The 19520-nt window shown below is 34.1% G+C and overlaps 1 protein-coding gene across 1 annotated transcript in view; it reads left to right on the forward strand.

Moving 5' to 3' along the window:
- The window catches only part of CDH9 (cadherin 9), an 81916-nt gene extending 73436 nt beyond the window's left edge, over positions 1-8480 (forward strand). The window contains exons 8-11 of the mRNA XM_036279430.1: positions 119-240; positions 2992-3109; positions 3211-3462; positions 7541-8480. Of these exons, the coding sequence (XP_036135323.1) occupies positions 119-240; positions 2992-3109; positions 3211-3462; positions 7541-8028 (980 nt within the window). The 3' untranslated portion in view covers positions 8029-8480. The remainder of the gene's footprint in view (positions 1-118; positions 241-2991; positions 3110-3210; positions 3463-7540) is intronic.
- Positions 8481-19520: the final 11040 nt, after the last annotated feature.

Genomic DNA, 19520 nt, shown 5'->3' on the forward strand with positions numbered 1-19520 from the left:
AATCCAATCAAACAGTGAATACCACAGAAACGATCTGTTGCTAAGTTACAAATGGGGAGAGTTGTACCACTGTTCTTCTATAAATGAGACTGAAATCTTATACCTGTTCTCTTCGCAGATAACTCAAAACAAAGTAGCCACATTCCTGTCTTCATCAGAATTCTAGATATAAATGACCATGCTCCGGAATTTGCCATGTACTATGAAACATTTGTTTGTGAAAATGCAAAACCTGGGCAGGTAAATAAAATTATTATAAACTTTACAAATAATATTTCCTCTTCACAAAGGCAGATGACTTTGCATTACTTTACTTGTACACGTTTTTTTCATGCCCTCTATTGTCAGTCCTTCTTGTCACTTTTTTATCTCCCCATACCAAAAACACTCAAAGTGACCTGAAAAAGATGACTATAAATATTGTTTTTATTATGGAATCAATGCTAAAATAAGAAAAATTATAATCTATGCTTTAATTTATATTCCAGGTACTTAATGAATATAACATATTTTAAAAGTTCCTATCTGGATTCATAATTATGTTGATACTGAATTATATTAATAATGGAAATGCATTAAATATATATAAATAACAATGTGTATATTAATATAAAGGGAATCATAATTATTCTTTCACTGATTACATTTTGCCACTTTTAATTGTATAGTCAGACATTTTGGTTTGATAGAAGTTACATTTTGTTTGTGATTTTTTTCAACTTTGTATTATTGAGATAAAAAAATATTGTAGAAGAATTACAAAGTCCAAAAATTGCAAAACTGCAAAATATTACAGAATGCTATTTCAGATATCTCTAAAGTAATTTTAAGCAAATGCAGACTATGTTTATTTTTGACACTAATAGAGTATTTTACAAGTGGAGTAATGTACAAATTTTACTGAGAGAAATTTTAACCAGTTATTTAGATCTTTCTTTAAGAAAAAGTGGATGAATCCTATATAATGCCATTAGATTTTATTAAATATAGAAAATAAAATTGAAATATAATCATCTGTTCTAATAGAGATTATAATGGACTGAATGTTTCTTTCCCACCCAACATTCATAATCGAACTCCACCAACCACTAGTGTGTATTTGGAGATGAGGCCTCTAAGGAAGCAATTAAGGTTAATTGAGGTCATAAAGGTGTGGCCCTGACCTCACAGGATTAGTGTCCTTTAAAGAAGAGGCACAGAGAGGTCAATCTCTACAGGCAAACACTCAAAGGAAAGACTACATGAAGATCCAGGAAGAAAGCAGCCATCTGCAAATTATCCCAATTTTGACAGCTTAAACAGTAGAAATGTATTCTCTCACATAGTTCTAGAGGCTAGAAGCTCAAAATTATTTTAAAAAAACCAGAGTCATATAATCAAAGGACCAATGTTGTTTATGATTTAAAATATTACTAAATTATAGATATGTTATCGCTAATCTGGAACATGATCTTAATCAAGAATATTAAGCCTTATGTACATTTTTGTCTATGTCATGCTCCAAACTTCTAAGGAGAAACAGTGGGTTCAGTTTGTGCATTTTCAAAAGCATTATATAAAAATACATAAGGTTACATGTCACTCTGTCAAAATGAATGAAATTATGGTTAATACCAAAGTAAAGAGGAAAACTCTTGACTGGTGACTATGCAGATTAGTATGCCTATCGAAGATTCGCAACAACCATAATGACACATATATTGAACTACTGGCATGCCCAGGAATCACACAATTCACAGAGATATACCCTGCTAACACTTGAGGGACATTGTGTATTCTTAATAAAATCATCTACATTAGATAGAACCATTAAACTACTGAGAAATTCCAATAAGTGTTCATCCAAGAATGTGACCTGGAAGTGGCGTGACCATTTGTTTTTGTAGAAGAGAAATTTGAAAGCAAGAGTAATTAAAATAGTGTGATTTCGAATCACGCAGATAGCATGCCAGAACTGGAAAAACAAGCACCCCAGTGTGTAACTTAGTGTGTTTTCCACAATAAAGTGCTCTGAGGAATTTTGGTGCCCAATCTGCCATTTGCTGCTCCAGACATCACCCCACAGCACACCTCTGACTCACAGTGAGCACAGCTAAGAGGTCTTGTCATTTCTCCACGCAGGCTCTGATTTGACAAACCTTTAGAAACATTTATTTGTATATCTTTCTAAACCTTACAAATACCATTAAAAGAAAGATTAATAATATAAATAAAACATGCAATTTAATTGTAGTTATGGTGCCCATAGCTTTAAAATCTTTAAAAAAATTTTTTTTTCTTTATTGATTGGAGATAGAGAGGGAGAGATAGAAACAGATGAGAGAGAACATTGATCAGCTGCCTCCCGCATGCCCCCACTGGGAATTTGGCTCACAACTGGGGCATGTGCCCAGGCTGGGAATAGAACTGGCGACCAGAACTGGCGACCTCTTGGTGCATGGGTCGATGCTCAACCACTGAGCCACACCAGCTGGGCACTTTAAAATCTTTTGATTTCTGATATTATATGACCTATTGCACATTTTCCAAAACTATATTAATAGTGCTTTTCATTTATAGGAGGTTGTTATGCTGAACGTTTATGTTTTTAAAAACGCATCTGTTATGTTCTCTGCCTTTGTGACAACCATTATCTAGTGGAGACATCAAATTGATAACCAATTAATAACAAAAAGGACTGGTGCTTTATAAAAATGTTCAGAGAGCATTAATGTTGGAGTGACCACATTTTTCTTTGAGGCTGGGCACTGCACTGGCCAGGAATCATATGATTCATAGAGAACTAACTAATATGTGATGGACATTTTGTATTCTTCATTAAAGAATTTACATTAGAGCCATATAAAAACCTTGGCATAGTTTCCTGAAGTTAGCATATTTTCTGTTTCTTTAATTTCAGTGGTATATTTAATGCGCAAACCCTGATTAAAAATGCCTTGTGATAACAACAGTTGCTTTTTGCTGTGCTTTATTTAATGTATTTTGTTTTAGTTGATTCAGACTGTCAGTGTTATGGACAAAGATGATCCTCCCCGAGGCCACAAATTCTTCTTTGAACCAGTGCCAGAGTTTCCCCTCAATCCAAACTTCACCATCGTAGACAACAAAGGTAGAGAGCATTCTTTGAAAACAAAAAAATTATGAGACCTTAAGATGCAAAATGAAAAGCTGATGTGAGTTATTTCCCCTTCACCGTTTTTTTTTCCCCAGATAACACAGCAGGCATCATGACCCGGAAAGATGGGTATAGCCGCCACAAAATGAGCACCTACCTACTCCCAATTCTAATCTTTGACAACGATTATCCAATTCAGAGCAGCACCGGCACCCTCACGATCCGCGTGTGCGCCTGTGACCACCAGGGCAACATGCAGTCCTGCAGCGCTCAGGCCCTGGCCCTGTCCGCCGGCCTCAGCACCGGAGCCCTGGTCGCCATCCTCCTCTGTGTCATCATACTACTCGGTAAGGCTCCGCCCCGGATGCCAGTCCCCTGCCACAGCGCCCCGCCTCCTTGCCCAGGGATCCTGCACTGAAAAGCCCTCTTCTCTAAAGCTAATGATGGAATATTTTAACTTTTTTTGTTAAACTGTCCTTTCAACTAGAAAAAAAAAATGAGTTTTCATCTGTGGGGATAGGTCTAGCTTTCTAGAGAGATCAAAAACAAGGATAGAATAGCTAGTGATATTAAATTTATATGTATTATCAATTTATTTTTATTTTATACTGTTTTGTGTTAGCCATGAGTTTTAATTTAATAATTGACTTAGTTTTTTTATCGACTCTATAAGTAAATACTTTTACTCTTCTACAGAAAGGGTTAATGACTTACACGAAGTAACTCACTTAGAAAGTGTTATAATTACCATTAAAACTCAGATGGTTTGAATTCGGAATTCTCCTTTCTAACCATTATTCTCAAAACCAAAGACTACCTTTACAAATAATATTACCAGTAAATACTGTGATGCATATCAGACACCAAATGCATTTCAGTTGTCACTATATGTTTTTCATAAAATTTGTTTTATGCAGGTGCAATACACCAAATTAAAAGCTTATGCTCATTTCTTTTAAATATCACTATGGAATATCTTGTCCTGCAATATTTTCTAAATAAAGTCATACTTCCAATAGCAAATGTTTTAGTGGAGCATGCCCTAACAGGACAACGATTTAATTCAATTAAACAGTTGTTCCACTGTAAAACATTACTCCAGAATGTTTCCAAAAAATATTCATCCAAAATGCTTATGCTTACGGCAAGCTAGCTAGCCAAATTTATGTTCCAATGCCCATATGTGCTGGCTCCTTTTCATTGCAAATCCTTTCAAACTATCTGGATGAAATCCCTTTGGCCAGATATCCTTGCAGGACTTCAGTGGGGGACTGATGAAAGTAAGAGGAAACTATTATTACTCAGTTAAAATGATCCAACTATTTAGAAAAACATTTTCTCAGAGTGCTAGAACATACACGCGACTACCATCACCATCAGCGGTTGGCATCTCCACCTGCTGCTAGAAAGTTCAGCTCTTCTGTAAGATATTTTTGTACCCCTATGGAGATGACATTTTTGCTTACACTTTTAGCTAACTGCTACTTTTATGTTTTCATATTGCTTTATTTGCTCAGATAGTTTACTTCTCTAATTAATAAGATAAAATCATGTGTATTTCAAATTTGATTTTTCTATTCATATGTTCATATAATACACAGACATACATGAAGATATACATGTATACATGGGGGAACAAAAGCAGCCCCAAAGAAAGCTTAGCTATAACAGCATTATCAAATTAAACAGTATAATATTTTCCTCTGCAGAAATCCTAGAAGGCTTTTTTCACTCTGAAACGTCTGTCACCTTTCTGCCCTGAGAAATATAGAAGGCACACACTTATTATTCACCTAAATGTGGAGTGATTTTCTATTATTTTAGTTAAAATTGGTTAGAACCAGATAATAAGACCTCAGAAGGTTTCATTATCAAAGTTGCAGTGCAGTCTTGCTGCTATTTTGAGGCTGTGTACTACTGGCTAGATGGAGTTACTGCATTTCTATAGATAAATCTTCTCTTTGCAAGACAATGATATAGCATGGGCAGTGATATTTTAGACATACCCTCTTGTGGTTGGAATAAAGATAATTCTTAGTTTTCTTTGTTGCTAGGCAAAGGAGGGAATAAAAACCTAGGGCAGGACTTTTTAATCTTTGGTTCCTTGAACATTTTTGGCAGTCAGATAAAGCTTATGGACCTATTTAGAAACAATTTAAATTTATAAAAATGAGACATGTAAGACAAAACAAAATATATTTGTCAATGGAACAAAAAACAAAAAAAGTCAAATGCACCTGATTATTGTCATATTGCTTTGTTCTGGTACAAATCTAATGATCATTTGAGATATGTTGTAACTCTAATGCAATATAAAATAAGTGATGTCTATTGATTTAACAGCCACACATACTGTTACTATCACTATAGTTTATGGTAAAATGGAGAATGAAAATGCTAAATTCCAATTATAATTTAGTGAAAATAATTATATTCTTTTTAAATTCCTTATATTAGCCTCTCCACGTTCCATTCATATACCGCAGATTAATAAACTCAGTATAGGAAAAAGAAGTAGATAATTTTGACCTGGCAGAGGAGAAAACACTCATTATAGGTCCTAAGGACCATTTGTGAGAATTAGTACACATTATATTAGGTAATAAACTTTTAAAATAAATTGACTATATATTTGTTCTTTTATAAAAAATAGAACATTTATAAATTAACGCACTCAATATTAAGTTTAGAAAGAAACCTTTTTTCCTACGGCATGGTTCACTAGATTGTAGGACTTTAAATCTATGTTAGATTTGGCTTATTTTTATCTTTTTTAGTACAGCAATGTCTCGTCTTTATAGAAGTTTTTAAAAATTGTCTCCAAGATGATTCTGGATGTAGCTCAGCATTCAAAGCTCATTCTGTGGAGGTTAACTAAAGATGCTTCTAATAATTTTTTTTTTTAAATTCTTTCTACCAATTAGTAGAAGCTGAGGATTGTGTGTTGGCCAATATGACAATAGCATTGGACAGGGTTTCAGTGAGTTATGAAGGCCTCAAGGGCCAATATGAAGAACAGTCTCAATAAATGAGTTTGCTTTGTATAATCTTGAAACACAGATTGGGAAAAGAAATAATAGATTTTTTTTCGAGCCTACATTTTCTTGTTTTTCAGTGACACATAAATAGTATTGACAAAACGTTTAGCTGCTCTCAAGCAAGGGAAACCTGTTTATTATTTCTTCCTGGCAATGTGTAAATGTGCTTTTGGGAAACTTTCTTTATTTAATTCTTAACTTTTCCTATTTAGAATATCAGAGATGTGGTGCATTGTCAATGGAAAATTTATATTTGAAAACAATGTGCTTTTTTCTTATTTTTAAAATATATTTAAATTACATAATATATTTATTTTGCACATGTTTATTGTCAAATATATACATATATTAAATTCCAGCAATATAATGAAAATGTATATCATATGTGGGGACGTTTACAGTTAATACTATAGCTATAGATAGGTAAATATATAATACAGTTAATAATATAATAATAAAAACAATACAGAAAATACAGGGAGTACAATTAACATTTTAGCTAAAAAGCATGAATGCAACTGTGGAAGTCAAGGAAGTCCCCGGTAACAAGATATTATCTGAGCTAGCTTGTAAGATCAGCATATGTTTAAGATGAATTTGAGTTTGTATTTTACACATTTAAATATAAAATACAATAAGGAAGTATATTTACGATCTTAAGCAGGATTTTAAACCAGATCAATAAAGGAATTTAAGTAAGCAGATATGAACTTTGGAAAAGGATGAGATCAGTAGTATATACATTTTGATGTACATATGTTTTATATATATTTATTATTTGTTATGTGTATGTTACATATTGTATAAATTCTTATGCATAAATTTATGCATACATATACATATGTATTATATAAACATATAACAGATACACAGAATGTACATATATGTATATATGCACACATATGAATAAGGATTTACATATATTCCCTTGAGTCATTAAGAAAATATTAAACTAATGCTCAGTTTCTCTTGACATATAATTACTGTAGCTTCACACTCTTAGTATTTTTAAACAAACATGCGTTTGGGAGGAATAAGATACTATATACTTACAGTTGGCCCAAATGCATTAACTGTAATTGAGTAAAGTTTTTTTAATGCCAGGACTCCATGAAGAGTGAGTCTTGAAAATAAATAAATGACACTGTAATATCTACCCCTTTATCAGTTCAGAGCATCTAGTTACTGGCCCCAAGCACCCTGTATTTGTATAGGCTGGTACCTCTTTTTACCCAGTCTTAGTACTTCTCACACCACACAAACTTAATTCACAGAAGTGTTCTATTTAATTTAATTAAAACCTGCATTATGGAATCTCACTATATTCTCTCTCTCTCTCTCTCTCTCTCTCTGTTTCTCTCCTCCCTCCCTCTCTCTCGTTACATAGTCTTGGTTGTGCTGTTTGCTTCATTGAAGAGGCAAAGGAAAAAGGAACCTCTGATCATTTCCAAAGACGATGTCCGGGACAACATCGTGACCTACAACGACGAAGGCGGTGGGGAAGAGGACACTCAAGCGTTTGACATTGGCACCTTAAGGAATCCAGAAGCAAGAGAAGACAGTAAACTTAGAAGGGATGTGATGCCGGAAACTATTTTTCAGATAAGGAGGACTGTGCCTCTGTGGGAAAACATTGACGTACAAGATTTCATCCATCGAAGATTAAAAGAGAATGACTCCGACCCAAGTGCGCCCCCTTACGATTCCCTGGCCACCTACGCCTACGAAGGGAACGATTCCATCGCAGATTCGCTCAGTTCTCTGGAGTCTCTCACCGCAGATTGTAACCAGGATTATGATTACCTCAGCGACTGGGGGCCTCGGTTTAAAAAACTGGCCGATATGTATGGGGGTGACGAGAGTGACCGAGACTAGAGGATTAGAAGACTTGATCGATGTTCGTGGAAATACTCTTTGTTCCTAGATTGAGTGGCCTGTATTCTCTTCCTTGGAGGAAATTTTCTAAAAAATCAAAATTAAAACAATACGTAGGTGTTGTCTTAGTAAGGGTTTGCTTAATCAGTAAGTTTCTGTGAATGAATATGAATGACATAGATTTTTTAAAAATAATAACAATTCACCCTCTTTGCCTAACAACCTCTAAAGGAAAGTATATCACATCAATAATCAATAAAAAATACATAAAGGCTTTTTGTGCCTTTTCTTGGTTATAATAACTTTATAAATGTTTTCTTAATTGACTTACAGTTACCTTTACTATTAAATGAAACATTGTGCAACTGCTTTGTAAATTAAAATGGAAAAAAAAAAAACATACCCTAAAGAAATAGGAATGACTATTACTGCCATATTTATTTAGTTGAAGAATGTCTTGATGTTAATTTATTCATATTTTTATAAATGTATATTTATATTTTTGTATTTTTATGAAATAAACTAGTATTTATAAAAATAAATTTCATTTTATTTAACTCCTAGAAGCTGTTCTGATCTCACTTATAACAAAAATTTTTTACATCTTTAAAGCTAAAACATGATTTACTCAGGGAAAAAGCAGCTATGTTACTTGCATGTGATTTGGAACTAGTATGTACCGAAACTGTAGAAGAGTTTTATTACAAATTGTGATTTTTCTGCTTCAACCACTTAAATATGGACAAGTGTTTATTGAACCACTGGTATTTACCCATCAATACGATATGAGACACATTTGAAATAGAAAATATTATAAATATAATTGTGAATGATTAACTTAGTTTTTTGTTGTTGTTTGTTTTTGTACAATTCTTTACTGTGTGATGAACCAGTGAATTCGGAGAGTAATTCTGTCAGTAATGTTATGTAGATGAAGAAAAATTTCTAAAGCACTCTTCCTCCATCAATAGTAGTTTTCAGAAAGAAAAATAATAGTTCTGATTTTTTTCTTCATGATCAGACAATTCATAGAATATAACCTGGGTAATATTTAAAGTGTGTATCAATAAACTAGATATGTTTGTTACAATTTTTTAAAGATTTTTTTATTGACTTTTAGAGAGAGGGGCTGGGAAAGAGAGAGAGAGGAACATTGATTTGAGAGCAGAACATCATTGGCTGCCTCCTCCATGCCCCCTGGCAGGGATAAAGCCCATAACCCAGTCATATGCTCTGAAGAGGAATTGAACCAGCAGCCTTGGGGTACATGGTATGAAACCCAGACAACTGAGCCACACCGGCCAGCGCTAGATAAGTTCTTTAATTGATCATGTTATTGAGGAGAGACAAAGTCATTTTATTTGAGTAAATCTTGGAAGAACTAGTGGCATGTATACTAAACATAAGAAACCTTAAGGAATGTGAAATTTTACTAATGATTAGATTGTCCAGAAAACGGAATATAGACACCCTTGCACACAGAAGGGGAGGAGAGGGAGAATTGTACTTGATTATTCGTAATTTTTGTAAGACTGTCATAGAAAACTTGTGCCAGTTTGGCCTGGAGAATAAAACTTAAACAAAAAGATAGAAATTTCACAGGAAGATTACTTGTTATTAATTTTCTGTGCCATTAATTATCATTTTCTTTCTCTTTTCTTATCTATCCTTTAAGGAGAAAATGTCATGCCCAGGGTGATTCCTATGTGAAATTTACATAGAAATTTAACACTGAATAATCTGTTTTCAAGACATTTAAATAACACGTACCTACCAAATCATAAATAGGCACTTTTGTGTTCTACTATGTTAATATTTTGCAAAATTTTTGAAAACAATTTTAATAAGTTTACAACCAATAGCTAACACATATTAAAGATTTAATGTAATGCACAGAAAAGCAACATATTGGGCACTGGAGAATTATTTCATTTTTTCCCTAATCATCAGAATATCTCAGAAAACACAGTTTTCAGTTTTAGTTTTAGTTTAGAAAGACTTAGTTTTTACCTAAGAAAGTAACTAGCTTCCTCATGGCTGGAGCTCTTCCAGTATGAATCAGAAAACCATCTGAGTAGGAACATATAGACTGCCATGGTAGTCAGGCAAAATGAATCAGATGTCTATTAATACCACTTCCAATCCTCTAATTCTATAATCACTAGGTGGATAAATGACACAAATTCTAAGGAGGCCTATAATGACTGTATATGTAACAGCCGCTTAAAGAAGAAATGTTTCAAATCAGAGATGGAGAAATTAACAGTTATATCCTTTACCTGTTTGGGTGTGCCATGCTTTAAATACTGAAAGTACCAAAGCAAGCCAAGTTACCTACAGCTTAATATCTGCAATTGCTATGATAAAATAATATTTTACCAGATACTGGATAGAATAAGTCATGTTGAATTTTTACACTTCATTATGAAAAAAAGTTAATTTGACTACCATGTTTTGGCAATTAAGTAATAAAGTTAGATTCAGAGTTCTCCCTTCACTTGATCTATAAAAGACTGATATACTAAATCTTTATTAGGGCAGAGGTAAGAGGCTTCATGTTTAGTAAGCATACTTAATATTTATTTTGCTATAAATCAGAAGATCTGATTTGATCAATGAAATTACCAGATCTATGTAATATTGATACTTCCTGTAATTCTCCAATAATCTAGGGAATTCCAATTGTGGGAAATAGATAACTGCTTCTAAGAATACATATTAGTTGTAATAGTCTATATGGAAGAGAAAACCAGCTCTGTACGTCTACTGCGGTCAAGCAGCAATGCAGACACAGTGGGGCTCATCTGACTTGCTCTCTTTGCTGTTTGACAAAAGAGTGTTAGCTGATATAGAATTAAAAACTGGGAAGAAACTCACTATATAATTGCCAGCATTTAAAGGTCAATATATTTAACCTATAAATCATTCTCTTTGAGTTTTCTTGAAGAATCTACTTGTAAGATTAACCATTTCCCCCTTATATTTATGTATCACTCAGTTTCATGTATGAGTTTTTTTTTAATTTCTTTTTATTTTATTTGTCCTTCTTTATTGATTTTAGAGAGAGATGAAGGGAGAGGGAGAAAGAGAGAGAAACACCGATGAGAGAGAACATCAATTGGTTGCCTCCTGCATGCCCCCCACTGGGGATTGGACCCACAACCTGGACATGTGCCCTGACTGGGAATCTAACGGCGACCTCTTGGTGTATGGGTCGATGCTCAACTACTGAGACACAAGCTGAGCATGTGTGAGTTTTCTTTCAGATCTCTATATATGTTTTATTGTTTCTAAATACATAATTATATAATATTTATAGCAATTATTTTTAATAATATATTGCAAATAACTTTCACAGATATGTGGCTTTGTTTTAACTATAATTAATCTTCATGTTCTCAAAGTTATAAATGCTATGGATTATGGTTTCCCTGCTATTATTTGCTTAATTTTCTACCTGTCCTTATTACTCAGTCGGCTCCAAACTCATTGTTGATCATTGAAATTTTCTCTCTTGAGATTCTCAAGCACAAAAAGTAGAGAGCCAATCTCATCTCCTTGAAGAATACTTTTTTTTTTTTTTCAGTCACTGAGCCACTCCAGTGGGACAGACTGATTGCTCTATTCCAGGTGCATGCTGGGACCTCTCCCTCAGTCAGCTTGGGCATTCCCTGGGTCTCTCCTTCCAAGTTGGAGTCCTGAGTCCTATAGCTCATGTCAAGCACTTCATTTTGCTTTCATTGTTCCTTCTTTCCATTATATTTAACCGAATTTGGTCTATGTATTTCCCAAATGATGTTACTGCTTATCTGTATCTAATATATTTCCACTGTATTTTAAACAAAAAGACCTATTCCTTTCTAATCAATTAGTTTCTTCTCACTTTTGCTCTAGATGTATTTGATACCCTGACATTTCATTAGTACTTTTGAAGTGTTTTAACTTCTTAGTCACCAGAAATTCCTTTTGGAAACTTAATTGCTTCATTAATTTATATGACCTTTCAGCTCCTCATAATCATTTGGTTTGTAAGTCCTATTATATAACACTGACTAGAATTCTAAAAATGTATAAATGTTATTGTTAATAAGTCTATTTATTTTATTTCATTAGAAATTTAGTATATAATTATTACTGATACCAGTAATAACTTCATGTATGGATTATAAGAAAATATATTTTAAGTGATCATATTCTTGAGATGAATATAAACATTATAATTTCAATTATAATTTATTCTTTATGCTCTAGCAACAAAAAAACTTTATTCAAAAAATTTTATATACATTAATGATAAATTGATTTATTAAAAAAGGATTGTAAATCCTTATTAAATGTTAACATGTGAGGATAGGTGAAAAATGAAAAAAATAATACAATGCAGAATTCATTTCTTTTAAGAGTTTAGAATTTAGTTCAATTGATAAAACATAAAGCAAGTAACTAAAAGGTAAAGTGGTATATGATTAGAGCTTGGAAATTATATAAAGGTTAAAAAATGGTAAGAGATATTTGTTTTGCTTCACAAGTGTTTTCAATTATATCTTTTAAAAACAGATGGACTCTGGCCAGGTAGCTCAGTTGCTTGGAGCATCTTCCCTATACGACAAGGTTACAAATTTGATCCCCGGTCAGGGCAACCAATGATGCACAGGTAAGTGTAACAGATTAATGTTTCTCTCTCTCTCTCCCTTCCACACTCTCTAAAATCAATAAATGATAATAAAAAATAAATCAATGAGAAATACTGTATCTAGTAAAAATCAATCAAAGGCATCTTTGAATAAAATACAGTGACAAACTGTTTTTAATTAAACTCAGTAAATTTTAATATTAAAATTTGAGGTCACAGCATAATGAGGATACCAACATCATTTTTTGATATTTGACAACTGATCATTTTAAAGCCTTACTCCTTCCGCTTCTCCTTGAGCCCCACATCTAGACAAGCTAGTAAGGAAGATTGTGTGCCCCTTCCTTGGGTACAGATAGGAAATTTAAACCTCATATGTCCTGCCCATAGGAGCAAACTTTTACTAGGTCCAAAGCCCAAACCATAATAAAACCCAGGACAAGTCTCCTTTCCTTCCTCTCTAGCTATTTTGGATTTGCTTTAGATATCTGACCTGCTCTCCTCAGAAATCTCAATTATGTAAATAATAAAGCTTTTCCTATCCCATTGGTGTATTTACATGGTATCACAGTCTCCACAACCAAACCTAACTCTGAGGGGTGGCGGGGGGGTGGTCCATCTACTTAACCAAATAATCATAACACACAATATAGTTAAGTTTTTGATATCTAAAAATGGTAATTTGGTAAGGATAAAACAACCTGAATAACACACAAGGAGATTCTATAAAAGTTTCTAAATACATATTTTTATCCCCATCTTCATAGTACTTCAGAAAAATCTCCTAATGGTTCTCTGAATCATGAAATTGCTAACAATTTAATTTATTCGTTTACTAAATTCAATATTTTAGTTGGAACATACTGGGGGTTTTAATTATAGCACAGTGTGCATCTGGCTATGGGGAGAGTAAGGAGGTTGATAAATACAGGAGAATAACTTCACATGCATACACACTGAATGCTTACATATGTCCAGCATTATCTCATTGTTTTACAAGGATTATTCACTTAAGTCACCAGTCTTTTGCTTAGGTTTTATCTTTTTCTTCATCCTATATAACAGGAAACTGAAACCTATATAAGGTCACAATATCATAAGAGGTGAAGCAACGTTTTAAATCTAGGCAACTTGACTCAGTGGGCTTTGAGTTTAACCAGTATCTTATACTGTATTATCGTTATTTTATGAAACTGAGAACATGGTAGTAGCATTGAGCTGGGAACTGTTTAATCATACTTGTCTCAGAAAACACCAGCCATATTCAGTTTGCTTTAAAATATAATGAAATGTTCAATAAGAGTTTGGGGTTTTGAAAAACCCAAGGATATAAAATACTCTTCTTGTAGATGAAAGGGTCTGAGATTTACGCAAACAAGTTCTAGGAAGGGACAATGAGTAAAATATATGGCTTTTTGGGTTATGTGTATTCAATTAAATCAAATTATAGGGGGGAACCAGGAGAGCATAGTGTTGGCCTTACCCTCTGCCCCTACCTGCCCTTTCTCTGCTATGGTTTTAAATTTGTCAAAGGCAAATATTTTCTCAAGTGCTGAGACAGCTTTTCAGTGATTGAAATGTCATCCATTGCTAAGGGTAAAATTAGAAAAACACTGTGCTACACAGAAATTCATATACTGACTTCCAGTCATGGATTGAATCTATTTAATAATATATGACTTTTAAATATAGAGGGTTGTTCATATATGTTAGCTGAATGTGTTTGTACACTCAGATTTTAATTTTTATAGAAAAAACTCATAGTTTGAATTACAATTTACCCAATGACTGGGAATGAACTATTTGAGAAGTTTACAGTATTCTTAATACTCCCCCTTTTTTCCTGCTTAATGGTAGATTCCTACATTAATGGCATCGTACTAATAAACTGCCTAACATAAAAATATAGCTAACAAATCCACACTTGTTTCAGTTTCAGAAATGTTGCTGTATTTGCTAAGTGATATAAAACATCTTATCAATAAATTATCATGTAATATGAATCTATTTCTTACTTGGGTATTATTTATTGAATTATAGTAACCTGATGAACTAATGGAAATTTCGATCTAGTACCACTAAATAAGACAATAGACATGCTCTGAATAGGAGAGTTGATTACACTGATCTAAGCCTTGGTTAATAAAAAGAGTGGGGACATTATTTCCATTTCATGGTCTGTAAAATTAATTTCTTAACCTTCCAGCTATAATGAAAGATCATATTATGCATCTTTCATTATTAATCTACTCTCATACTTATTATCATGAAATTGTATTAAATATTCTCAACCTTTACTCATTAAAACTTTAATGCAATAACCATCAGTTTTGCTCACTGAATAACAAATAATTTAGAAGCAATGTTAAAAGATATTTAAATGCAAATCTATGTTAAATAAGCGCGATCTGAATTCCTAAAATATTTTACTTAAAAATCTACTCTAACACAGGCCATTGAAACAAATAGAACTTAACTGCTTGCTTTTAGTTCATACGTGACAAAATAATTAATTAGCATGATTTATTGTTATTTTCAGCAGCTTAACAAAAAATGTTCTATTTATTCTCTAAATACTATACTCATTTTCCTTTTATGAATAAATATTCATGCCACCAGGCAACAGAAGTCTATAAATAAAATAATACAATATTTCAAAAGAAAACAAATGCGTAAAGTTATAACTCTATTTTTGATAAATTTCTTCATATGTGGCAAAAAAAAATACCCTTGAGAATTGGGATCAAGAATGTGAACTTGCCCTGGCTGATTTGGTTCAGCAGTTAGGGCATCGGCGTGCGGTCCAGAGAGACCCGGGTTTGGTTCCCGCTAAGGACACATAGCTCGGTTGCAATTTGTCCCCGGCCTTGGTTGGGTTGTGAGGGTGGCAGCCACTGGATGTGTCCCTTTCACATTGATGTGTGTGTGTGTGTGTCTCTCTCTCTCCCTCCCAATCTATCTGAACAAAAAATGGAAAAATGTCCTCGAGTGAGGGTTAAAAAAAAAAGAATGTGAACTTAAGATTAAGAGGAAATTTTGCTCATCGTTGAGAGAAAAAAATCCCTTTACAAATTTCTCTGAAGGGGTCCAAGAGGAAAAGCAGCGAGTGTATGTGATTAAAAAGAAAAGCCCCAAGCTGAAATATGTTACGAATCTCAAAGGGTAGCTGCAAATTATATATATATATATATATATATATATATATATATATATATATAATTCTGTTAGGAAGAAAAAAGAAGAAATTTTATCTTTATTCTTCTTCAATTTACTAAGAAAGGGATATTACCTCATTAAAATTTAATTTAAAATTAAATCCAAAAGAGAATAAAATCAACCATACAAATGAGTTAAGTCCTAATCTGCTGAGAACAAAAGGACAATGATTTAAGGAACAATATCCTCATATGAAAGGTCTCATGTGTGCTTATAGTATTTGTCATTTCTTGAGACAAGTGTCCTTTATGAATACAGAGCTTTGCAATGCATCTCTATAGAAGAAGGGGGTGAAAAGGAAGGACACACACCCTTTCATAGTTTATGGTGCTTATCTTACGTAAGTATTTTTTTTTTTTTAATCATTTCCACATTTAGAGTTATCATGTGTCCATCTTCATGTGTTCATTCAGTAATATACAGGGTGGGGCAAGAAAGATGTATAGTTGTTCGTATGGGAATGAATATAATAATTGATAAATAATAAAAGAAGTAACTCTGTTTCACATATTTACAATTGTAAACCTAGTTTTTCCCCACGCTGTACATCGCAAAGGAGAAATCCAACTTTGAAACTGTTTGCAATGAAAAGGAACATGAATATACATACAATGTGACTCTGTCAAGTACATGGGCACAAAATGAGTTTTAGAATAAAAATCCTAGTGAAATTTCTTAGATACATTTTCTTGGAGCAAGTATAAGATTTCCAGTGGGAAAAGAAACAAGTCTATATAAAGAAAAAGATATAATATATATATATATATAATTTTATCATATTCTGATTAGCATCTAATAGGTAGTTTAATAAGAAAATTAAAAAAAAAACTATTTACAAATATAGGCAATACAGAAATTACTATTAAGGTTGTTATGCTAAAATTTGTTCCATACAAAAATGTAGACAATCATGTGGGCACAATGTCTCTTACAAGTGTTTTAGAATCCAGTATAATCCAGGTACTGGGCTAGAAATTTGTTGAGCAAAGACAACAATAAGATTCCTTTCCAGTCCAATGTCTATATAATAATTTTTATATAGCCACTAAGCAAATGATGGCCATTTTTATCTTAATAACAATTCCCAATATTAAATTTTTGATAGCATACCTAAAGAAACTAAAACCTCAAGACAATATATACTAAGACAACAGAAAAATTACTATCAAATGCTATCTAAGAAAAATACCATCTCTTTACCTTTAGAAACTGAGTCATTTTATGTGTGGAACTGTTATTGTTGGGGAGCTCTCCCTGTCCCCACCTGTTGCCAGTGGAAGTGGGCTTCCTGTGATATCATGAAAAAAATAATTTTCTGAGACTGGCACAGGAGGATGAGATACCATAGAAAGCATTATTTCTGTGGAATTACATCTGAGTTTAAAAAGTTCCATTGCCCTTCATCCCATCAAGGAGAAAGCTAAACTGTGTCTTTAGCAGGACTAGGATTAAAGCTGTTGCCCAGAGGTTCTGTTCAATGTTGGAGCAACATCTAATCCAGCATCGGGCTAGCATAGTTTGTGTTCTCAACTGCAGTCCAGCAGTCCAGCAGTCCACTAGGTGTGGGTTCAGCATGTCCCAAAGTCATGTGGCCTCTAAGGACATTGGTGAATGCAAGGGATCCACAAGAGAGCTAAGAGTTAAGAGAGTTAAGCAAGCAAAGTTCTGCCTGGGGGATTGTGTATTTCCAAATTTTTGCAGCTTTGCAGTGGCCCTGCCCCCTCTAGCCAATGATTTCTGTTCCCAGGTTTCACAGACAGTCATCTTCCCCATGTCACCCCAACTCACTGCACATGCAGCCATCTCTCCTTTGTTGGACCCCTTCCCCCAGTGATTAGCAGGGAATAAACCAGTGATTCCCTGGGGAGTGTGAAGGTGCAGCTTCCTGGTGAAGCTGCCTAGATGGTAATGCTTAACTAGCTAAGTATAACAGTATCAGTACCGTTTACTGTCCTGACCAACTGTCTTCATACTCATAAATAGATTTTCTCATTTTCTAGAGATCATTAGTCTTTTCACTGCAGGCATGTTATATGTGAATTCTGTATTCCTTCATGTGGAATTTTTGAAGTTCTAAGATGCTCTCTTTGTCCTCCAAGGTCATGGAGAAGGTAAGGATGAGGGTAGAGTTGAGGAGTTGTGAGATATCCTGCATATTTTCCTCAGGCACACTGTTATTCTGTACTTTGTTCTTACCACACTATCATAGATATTCCAGTGTCATTGCTTTAAGCATCTACACAGTAGTGGAAATGTTACATTCGGCAGTTAGACATTTACAAAATAGAAGGGAGAACAGCAGAGCCAAACATCTGATTAAACCAGATAAAGTAGGAAAGGACAATTTCACAGTTACTCCAGGCATCCAAGTAGACATGAAAGATGCGTTTCAGTCACACCAGGGGGCAGCTAGCATCGTTCAGCCAGATTAACTAGGGTGTGGGGTGTGAGAGGGTTGGAAGAAATGCAGTGAAGGGAAATTCCCTGTACTAAGTGCTTGCACAGTAGAAGCCAAATGACAAAGCAGAACTATGAAGCACGCACAGTAGTAGCCAAAATGGCACCATAAAGGGGGAGGGCAGTAGCCTGGGAACATTTGGAAAAAGGATCCTATTGGAGAAAGGATCCCCTGGACAATCCAGAAAAGAGATTGGATAGTTTGAAAGAAAGCCTACTTTCCCCCCCAAACCCAAGGAAATATATGGAGGCCCAGCAAGGACTTCCGGGTCACTACGTCTATACCCTGCCTCTGCTTCCTGCCTCTCTGAGGGCATACCATCTCTTTTCACTGTAATAAATCTTGCCACTATCACTAAACTCTTCCTTTGTGAATGTCCCTGAAATGCCTTTCCTGCAACACCACAAGAACCTATTTCTAGAACGTGCCGGGGCAGAATTTCCTCATCCTGATCCTCCTCTGGCAACAAAAAGAGCTTCCAGAATGTTCTCCATCATTGAAAATTAGGAGACACAGGTTAGATTGTCCCAAAATGGTATTCTGTTTTGTTTTCTCTTTCTACCTTGATGACAAAAATAGAGTAAAGAAACTATTCAGGAGTTTAGTGAGCATCTAGTTAAGAAGAAGCATAGATTGTATTTTTTTTAGCTATCCCTGATCTGTTTGTGTAAATTATGTTTGAATCTCTTGGAGTAACTTTGCCTAACTTTGGAAGGTAGAACTATGATGGGGAAAAAAATGGACATAGATTCTCTGCAACAGCTCCCATATCAGGAATAGATGAGGAGCAGGTGTTTGGTGATTAGAGAGCAGAGACATTTCAGGGGTCTCTTAGCGAGCCTCAAAGAAGTACTTACTGATGCATTTTGGTCCTCATCTTATATTTAATTCATCAATAAAGAAAGATGTAATGTTCAATGTGTTTATCATATTTAACTGAAGAAAGAAATTTCATACAATAGTGTGGACACTGTCAGAGAACAAATAAGGTTGAATGAAGCACTCAGTGACAAATGACAAGGAGAAGACTTTTCATCCACGGTCCTGAAAGAGTAGGAGAACAGCAGTGTGACAGAAATAAAGTTCAATATAGGGTCCCTAGCCAGCATCTGTGGGTAGAGAAATCTGTTTAATACCACACTATGGCAAGAAGCAGAAAGCAACAATATTTTGACCTCTTTCTCC

This window comes from Molossus molossus, unplaced genomic scaffold (assembly GCF_014108415.1).
Source record: "Molossus molossus isolate mMolMol1 unplaced genomic scaffold, mMolMol1.p scaffold_m16_p_3, whole genome shotgun sequence".
Lineage (NCBI taxonomy): Eukaryota > Metazoa > Chordata > Mammalia > Chiroptera > Molossidae > Molossus > Molossus molossus.